This window comes from Aptenodytes forsteri, unplaced genomic scaffold (genome assembly GCF_000699145.1).
Source record: "Aptenodytes forsteri isolate BGI_AS27 unplaced genomic scaffold, ASM69914v1 Scaffold242, whole genome shotgun sequence".
Taxonomy (NCBI): domain Eukaryota; kingdom Metazoa; phylum Chordata; class Aves; order Sphenisciformes; family Spheniscidae; genus Aptenodytes; species Aptenodytes forsteri.
In genome coordinates this window covers 648798-658019 of record NW_008795253.1, presented here as the reverse complement: position 1 = coordinate 658019, position 9222 = coordinate 648798, and the positions used below count along the sequence as shown (strand labels likewise).

At 38.5% G+C, this 9222-nt stretch overlaps 1 protein-coding gene across 1 annotated transcript in view; it reads left to right on the top strand.

Annotated features, from left to right (window-relative positions):
• The first annotated feature begins 3808 nt into the window (after positions 1–3808).
• The window catches only part of RAB28 (RAB28, member RAS oncogene family), a 56203-nt gene continuing 50789 nt past the window's right edge, over positions 3809–9222 (top strand). The window contains exons 1-2 of the mRNA XM_019472013.1: positions 3809–3931; positions 7361–7457. Coding sequence (XP_019327558.1) covers positions 3809–3931; positions 7361–7457 — 220 coding nt within the window. The remainder of the gene's footprint in view (positions 3932–7360; positions 7458–9222) is intronic.

Here is a 9222-nt window from a genome sequence, read left to right as displayed (position 1 = left end):
AAGGTCAGTGCCGCCCCCCGCCGGCAGCGCCCCGCTCCTCTCCGTCGCCGCGGTGCCCCGAGCCCCCTTCCCGGTCTTCCTTCCTCAGCGCTCCCGCCGGCCCTCCCGCTGAGGAGGGAGCAGCCCGTGGCGGCTTCCAGTCCGTCGCGCTGCCGTTGTCGCGATACCTGGCGGCGGCACGCCAACTGACTGCTCCCCCTTCACCCCCGGCCCTGCACTTCTCCCTCTCCGTTGTCTCCCCCGCGTGTGTGGGGCGGGGGCGTAGCGCAGAGCCGGGACGGTCCCCCGGCCGGCAGGCAGAGGCGGGCTCTTCGCCGGGGAGCCTCGCTCCGGGGCCGCCTGTATCCGCTCCGTGTTCGGCAGCGAAACCCCCTAACGGGGTTTCCGTACCCTCGCGGCACCCGAAGAGGCCTGGCCAACAAACAGACGTTTACGACTTAAATCCAGTTTTCTTGAGCCTTAATAAACGGAGCGGCGAATAACGTAGTTACTATGGTGCTGCCGGGTCTGACGTTCCCACCGATCCCCGTGCCTTCAGCGCGCTGCAGGCCGCGCACTGGTGACGGGTAGTTGCTCGGCTGGAGTTGCTGGGGTGCCCGTGGTTCTCAGTGGTTGGGGGTGCCCGGGAGGGGCTGGGGACGGGGCCGAGCACGTGAATTCGCGGTTCCCGCCGAAACGACGAGCAGGGAAGGTTGCTTAGCTGGGTCTCCAGGCTCTCTTCGTTTCGGCTTCGGAGCCGATAACCTCCTGAGGTGGATAGAACAGTTTGCATCTATTTGAGTTAGTTTCAGAGTTTGGAGAGACACTTCTGGGTCAATTTAGTTTTTGTTTGTGACTTTTACGGTTTTTTTCCTATCTATAATCAACATAAGTGCTATTTATAAGCAGTTTGTTTGTAAACAAGTTATACTTACCTTTTTAAAAGAGAAATTTTGACAAATAGAGACCAAAGAATGTAAAAGATGCTTTCTTGCCCATGGAAGTAGTCACTGATCTTTACTTACATGTGTGAACATATCTATTGCAATATGTAGCCTGAATCCTTTTGTGAGATACAATAAAATTACTATTTTAGTGTGTATATTTGAGGAATACAGTTTTTCCTGTATCATTAACTTGAAAACATGGGGAGGCAGAAAGTCTGCCTGCCTCACAGTTCAGATGAAAAGTAGAAATAGTCTTAGAGATGATTTAAATGAACTGCCTGCTGTTAATAGAAATAAGCTCTTAGTGAAAGTACATACACAGTTTTGCTCACTTATGCAGAGCTCTATGAAGAAACAAAACATTTTTTGTCTCCAGTGATTCTAAACCCAGTCTGAAGTGGTATTGTATTCATCTAAGTCAGTAGATGGGCAATTCTGAGCAACTATGTGACGAGAGCATAATAAATGCACAGGATTGACAGCTGAAGTGCTGTTTCACTGGTAGCTTTCCCCAGGAGTTTTCCATTCAAACTGAGGAATCCTTTCACTAATGCTGTTCAGCACCTTGTGGCAAAACCTCTCGCCAAACATGGATTTTCAAGTGTTCTTGAGTTTTGATGTATATTCCTGCTGGGTCCTACCTCTCACATGGGAGCTGCCACTCACTGAATCTCCTGCTGGTTCTAGGAATCCTGTGCTTCAAGTGCAGTTTATTTTGCATGAGCAGCAGCTATGCTATGGTGGGCTGCTTTTCCTCCTGTCCCCCCTAGATGATGCTGTAATAGAGGCTTCTTCCAGCCATCCTGATGGCCTAGCAGCAAACACTTGCAATAATACATTTATTGTAAGATCTTGTAAAAATAAAGAAGGGGTTGGGTCATGGAATGGGAGGATAAAATGTACCTAGTGCTATTTCAAGCACCCCAGAAGACTAAATCGTTGAGGTTCCCCTCCTTTGTTGGCTACTCGTTCCGCTTACTTGTTGAAACATGCATATGTCTATATGTTTTCAACTCTAAATAGCCTGCCTCTCACATCTGGTTCACAGCTGGTCTTTATACACATGCATACTTAGCCTCTCATTTACTGTGCAAGACATTAGTTTTTTTCTTCCTCTGTCACTGGGATCATCGGACGGGAGGAGTGTAGGAAATAATGGAATATGTCTTTGAAATATTGCATCTCATGTTTAGTGTGAGATGTTCACATTTGACTTCTTTCCATTGCTTCCCCCCACCACAAAAAAAAAAAGGAGAAAAAAAAAAAAAAGATTTTATTTCCACCCTCTTGGCCATCTGGGGCTGTCTGGTCTTCAGTTCTCCAGGGGAAAAAAATTACGTCTTTGTGAGTCAGCTGGCTGAAGGTGAAAACTTAATTTCTTTTTCCTCACCCATTGTTCAGAAGCAATGTGATTCAGGTTCTGTGCAAGGGTTGGTAGCAGTTTAAAAACAAATCAATGTCATTTCAAGCTAAGGGTAATGTTTGTGTTTCCACTAGCTAGGAATTGTTCTATCCATGAGGCAAGGGAGGGATGTTGTGCTTCTATTCATTTGTTTTGTGGTGGTTGAATGAATAATTGGATACTTAGAATTTTAAGGGTAGGAATAAGCACTGCTGGAGCAAGCTCTAAGGAGAGAACAGTAAAAGGGGAAGAAGGAATGAGAGGAGTGAGAGAGTGAGACAGAGTAGAATCTGAAAAAGTATTAGGGTAAAATAGAGGTGGTAAGGAAATGGTAAATTGTTGAAAAATTGAGGAAGGCAAGATTGGTTAGTAAGAAGATAATAATTCAGAATTATTTTAATGAACTAGACAAACTAGGAAAACAATCTGAAAAGAAATCGGAAGTGGGGACAATGTGAGATGAAAATAAACAGCAATTATTAATAGCAGTTGGCTCTTTGATTTGGATGACAGGAGGGAACATATATACACACAGCAGCCTTATGCATTTAGGTTTTAAATCAACCCACTCTTCCCGAGCCAAAATGATTTTCCATTAAAATAAACCAGCAGTACCAGTATGGATTGAAAAAAAATGACGTTGTGATCCAGAGATTTCTACTCTTGCTATGCATAGATTGGCTTAATATTGAAGTGTATAATGATGCTGATTTGAGCTAGAACTAACTCTCATGTGCTACAGTTGAAGAAGGTTTTGGGCCTCTGGAAGCAAATCTTGGAGCTATTCACGGGAAGGGAGGTCCTGAAAAATAGGTGTGCGGGAGGAGCAAGGCAGCCGAGGTTCTGTCTTTCCGCCATCGGTTGCAACTGGGGCTAAAGCATGGTAGCAGAAACATCCTACCTTTTCGTTCTCCTCGTAACAATGGGTGATGAAAATGAAAGAGCGAATGCTCGATCTGGTGTGGGAGTTTGCAGGAGCTAAAACGTAGGCTGGAATAGAGAGTGGTGTCCTGCTTGCTTTAGGATTTTTTAGGATGCCAGGTTTTTAAGCATTGTGCCAATTCTGGATCTTGTTGTTATACAGGGGCTCAAAAACTTCATCAGTGTTGACAAAAACATTGTTGTAACTGTTCAGTCTTGCAGATAGAAAATTACATCGTGTCCTGTGCAGATTGGTCTAGCTTCATAGATGCATGTCTAATGTCAAAAAGTCTTGATAATTTTCTCTTTTTCAGTGAACAAAGTTTCATCAGTAGTTAGGAGTGGGGTGGAAAGTCATCACCTTCAGATGACAGAACTACTTCCTTTGTTTACAAAATACTTCCCCCCCCCCCCCCCGATAAAGCTAGACTGTTCTCTGTAACAAATTCTCTGTGTTGGACAGTTACACGGTTTTATGCTAGTTAAAGCATTTCATTATTTAGCCTAGTGTTTCTTTTCATTTTGTCTGTCTTGAAATCCTTGCCAGTAGGGATAGGACATGACTGAGAGGTGGACGTTGCTGTGCTTGGAGAACGGCATTGACGTTCTAGAAGGGAGTGAGGGAAGGGATAGATATGTGTTGCTTTTTGGAAAGTGGATTCTCAGTTGGCTGGTAAAGTTGGTATGTGAATGGAAATTCATGGCTTCAGAACTATATGCTTGCATCCCATTGAATTTTGGTTTTAGTTTTTCTTTCTCACAACTATGATACTACACTTCAGCATCGCTTTCTGAACGCTTTCTTCTATAGGATTTTACTCAAAGAATTGTCATTGGCAGGGTTTTCTCTACAAGTTTCCATGTTGTCCTGGTGAGTAGTCAGTGTCAGTTAGAGCTGGCTGTCATTGCTTGTTTGACTTGTCTGCTACTATTTCATAAATATTGTTTGCTTTTTTTCTATTTACTATGTAGGTATTTAGGAACAGCTTGTCAGCAGTTTGTACTGTGAGCTGTTGACATTGAAAAATAGAAGCAAGAAATAGTCTTGCCTCACCTGTGAGGTTTAATTGCATCTTCCTTTGCTTCCAAAAAACCTTCCCAAATATCCCATTGTATTTTGCACTTAGAATACTGTAATTTTTATGTGTTTTTTTTTTACTGCTGTCTTGATTGCTGTATGTTAGAACCCAAAGACTTTTTTTTTGTCTGAAAGGAGGGAGTTTGTAACATCAACCTTCAATAGTGTATTGCTATTCAGAACAGCATATAAACATTCGCTCTGAAGTATTTAGGATAAATGTCTGGACCTGCCAAACTGGGTCTAATGGAACATCTGCTATGAAAGTTGGTGGCCTGGTTGTCTTAGGAGAGATGTGAAGGAACAAGGCCTTCTTGATATACTATCCTCTGATCTCTACATTAATGGCTGAAATTTTATGAATGGAGCATAATCTTTTTTTAAAAACAGTCACTGATCACTTATTTATTTTTACAGCTATAGTTCTACTGAACCATTATTTAACTTTGGTTATTTTTTACATAGATTGTCCTCAACATATCCTTACAGGCAAAACTGTCATGCAGAATCTTTTATGGCAAGCATGGCAGAGAACAATTTTAGGATTGAAGGGAGTATTTGCATTATAGAGGTACTTGACTATGCATTGACATAACTTCTCTGTTTAGTGTTGTGGAGAAGTTTGAACTGTTGCTCTTAGTATTTTGTGGATAAATGCTTGTTCTGTGACTAAATAGAGAACTCTAGTCTGGTAATCCAACACCTTCCTTGAGCTCTAACATTTATTAGAAAAAAAAATTAAAAAGGAGTTAGTCAATGACTTTCTGCTATAAATTCCTTTGCATTCAAGAGCACACTAGAAGAAAACTGTTTAAGAGAACTTTGCCATGCTGTTGATTACTTGCTGCTCTTATTGGTTGGCTGCTAATTGAATGCATGTTGTTTATTTTTACTAACACCCCTAGAAGCCCTCAGGGAGTATTGAGTGTCACAGAGTGATAAAGCTAATATTTACTGAGCCCTTAAAACAAGAAGGGAGTGGTTGCTTATTTAATGGGGATCTAAATTAGTGTGTTGGAGAATATAGAATGCTATGATATAGTCAGATGATATTTTAATCTGTACTCTGGGTACTGGTTACTATTCCGAAAAGAAAAATTTCAAGACGACTGTATGGTGTATTCCTGCAATGTTCTTATTCTTATCTACATCTTTAAGGTCATGACAGATTAAAAATAATGTCTTTGTAATCTAGACATGCTAACTATTGTGATTAAAAGAATCAGTTCTACCGATTCTACTACAGTCTAAATCTGTATTGCATTTTATTTTGTGCATGTTGTTAATATTACTGCCACATAGCTGTAGGCAGAAGAATCTTCTCATGATTCATCCTCTGTGTTCTTCACCCTTTCCACAGTGATATAAATATATAAGCATACTCATGCTATTTCTAGTTTACTTGCTTTTTTCCCTTATTTAAGTATTTTTAATCCTCGTGGGGCTTGAGTTCAGTGAAGTAAATGAAAATGTTGCCATAGTCTTTAATTGAGTTTTTTGATTACTTCCTAAACATATCTTCTGATATTAAAATATCACTTATTATGTATATATGACAGTGATAGGAATATAAATGTGATCTAGAAACAAGAAAACAGTAAATCTTGTGTTATTTACTTCACAGGTAATTTAATAGTTGAATAAATGTTTGCCTATTCATACTAGAGCTTTAATGCTGGAGCTCTGGTGATCATGTTTTCATGAAAAAAAAGAGTAAGTTACCTTTTCTTCCTGGGTATATTTGACATTATTAGCATAATTTATATCTTTGTTATAACCCTTCTATTAATAGAACTTGACTATTCTCATTTTTCAGAACTATTGGCATTATTTTGCTATTGCATTTTTTTCTAAATATGCTCTAACAGCAATTTCTAATAAGAATTGATGTGACTCATCTTTTCAGGTCTTGATGAATGGAAAGCTGGCAAAAAAAAATCCTTCTTGCCCATTTTGTTATTTTTCAGACAGTGTAAGGGTTTTGTGGGGCTGGTGGGTTTTTTCCCCCATCTATGTAAATAGATATTTAGATTCTTTTGTCTGCAATTACTTTGGTTTTATATTTCCATATGTCATGTCAACAAGAGATTTGTAAGTGTACACCACTAATTTGATGTAGGATGTATTTTATCTGTGACATTAATTTTTAATACAGTATTAAATTTTTTCCACAATACAAACTTTTGCATTCTTTATAATTGCACTTCTCTTTTCTCCTTTCCCCTTTTTTTTTTGCCTTGCATGGAGAACTTTAATTGCTAGTGAAAGAATATAAATGCCTTACTTCATTACTTTATGTAGGTTAGTTGTGTATCCTTTTAGCAGTATGTAGTAAAAGCTGATTCTTTATTAGGTTAACAGTGTATTGGTCTACTTTCATAAATCCACAAAATATAAATTGAAGAAGTGAGTTTCCAAAGTTCTGCTTAAAGGAATGATTCTGCAAATGTGCATTCTTAACATGAGTTTAGTTTTTCCTGTGTACAAGAAAGTACTCTTCCTTAGACTTCATGTAATCCCTGATCCTGAAACTTTGATGTACAGTGGCAGGAATCCTGCCACACTTTGGAGCCCCTGTGGGACTCTGCACTGTGCAGATCTCTGTTCACTCCCAGAAAGTTGGTCTTGGGATCATGGTGTTCTGTACCAGGGAAGGACCCTTGTTTTGGAAATGAACGCTTTTTAAAAACAATAAGCTCTTCAGGTATGGATGGTGTCACTTAGATTTGTGTCAGTCTGAGCGTGCTAATGATACCTCATTCAAATCTGTGTAATATTTTGTAATGTGAATATCACAGTATCTTTGAAATACAAAGGAAATAAGCGCCTTGCTTCTTTTTGCATAAATTAGTAGCCTTTGCCACCTCCTCTTATTATGTTGAAGTTGTCTGGAATGCTCGTCAATCCAAATCCATCAACACTGTCAGCGTGCATTGATTTAAAAAGTGCTTAACTGTATTTCATACTTCTGGTTTAACGTCAAGTTTTTTGCTGTTTAAAATGACAGCTTAATTTGATATTGTTCTGTTTTAGACATCCTTAGCCACACGTTTTGCCCAAGAGACATTTGGAAAACAGTACAAACAAACCATAGGACTGGACTTCTTCTTGAAAAGGATAATACTGCCAGGTAAGAGAATAAAAACTAACACTGAAAGGTTGGGCAGCAGTAAGACTTGCAGAAACAGATTCTTCAAAGTAATGTATACTAAATAAGCTTAGTACAGTGCTTTTTATGGCAAAGTAAATTAGGTTATTCAGAGGAAATTTTGTTAGTACGTTCTTACCAGGTGACAAAGGGTTATGCATTTGCAACTTATATCTTTAAGTAAAATGCAGAATCCAATTAAAAGGAATGCTATCTATATTAATGATTTTTATTATCTCTACTTGAGTGTACTCGCTGTCTATGTGGATAGTGTAACATACAACAATGAAATGGAACTTTAAATATGTTCATTGAAAAAGTATATGTGTTTTGAAAGAAATAGATTTTTTTTTTTTTTTTAAATGAAATACACAACTTGTATTTGAGTTGTGTGTGAGAAGCATAATGCAGCTATGGAATCGCAGTGCTCTAATATGTGAATGCTGTTTTATGCAAGGCAGCATGAAATTGCTGGCATTTAATAGACCACTAAAATTTAGGGTCCCTCGGCACTCATAAAAATACAGTTTGAGCATTCAAGATGTTTCACTTCACGACGGCAAAGAAACTATTTACATGCCATTTGCAGCATACTGCATGGAAAATGCAAAGAAATAATTAAAAAAGAATAGTTGTGGGTAGAAGTTTGTCTCCAAACAATTGGGGGTTTGAAATAAGTCTTTTCATTGATTTGTGGTTGCTCAATTTCTAAGTGCGACAGTATTTCATTAAATGCATTTTCTTCTGGTTTCAGAAATCAGAAAAAGTTAGAAAAAGTATGTGTAATTATTAAAAGTTGTAGTGAGATTTGATAAAGTTGATGCAAGTTCTGTAGTTCTGTCTTTTTTCCTTGTGGAGGGCGGGGAGGGAAGCAAACCCAGAAATGAAACATTTTAGCTATAACCTGAAGTTATAAGAAAATATATACAGTTCTTGAACTTATTTTGTTAAAATTATATTGCCAATAATTTCTTGATTATGTTTATATATTTTCTTAAGTGAAACAGAATAATCTTTTCAGACTGTTCCTGCATTCACTATTTTGGCTTGGCCATTTTGCTGTGCTATTTTAGTATCTGGTGAGTGAGAAAGTACCAAATTTCAGTGCTTATTTCTCCATAAAATCAACAGAATAATTTTTTTATTGTCCTGCTTATGCCTCTAAAAATACCAGTGTGCATAATAATTAACAGCAGTACTTGCAAGTGGAATGTGTACACAAATCATGCAGTGTGCATGCTGAGAACTTGTATTTTGCAAGTTTTTTTCCAGCTGTTAAGCATACAGAAGCTATTAGTACATTACTGGGATTCTAAATATTCTTGATGAGTAGAAAATTTGGAAAATTATCAACTATTGATTTATTCACGTTTTACTTTCTTCGAGTGTATTTTGTAATAATATCAGAATGCAGATGACAATAGCACCAAAACAGCAACAAAGTCTGCATGTATTTTCCTTATTTATCAGTAACCAAATAGTAACGTTCGTGGAATGTATTCATATTAAGGAAGAAGCATTTTTCTGTAGATTGTCATTCTGTTTTTGCCTATGTCTATTTATGTGTTTAGGTATATATGGATTTCTGTATTTTATAGGTAAGCTGAACTGGTGGTGGGGAGTGAGAGGGAAGGAAGAGAAGAGGGAGGGAGGTAAAATTTCTAAATACTGGAATGGGAAGCATTACTTAAGTAAGCGGATTTTTCTAATTTCTTGATTAGTTCTGGGTTTGCAGAGCTGCTGTGTT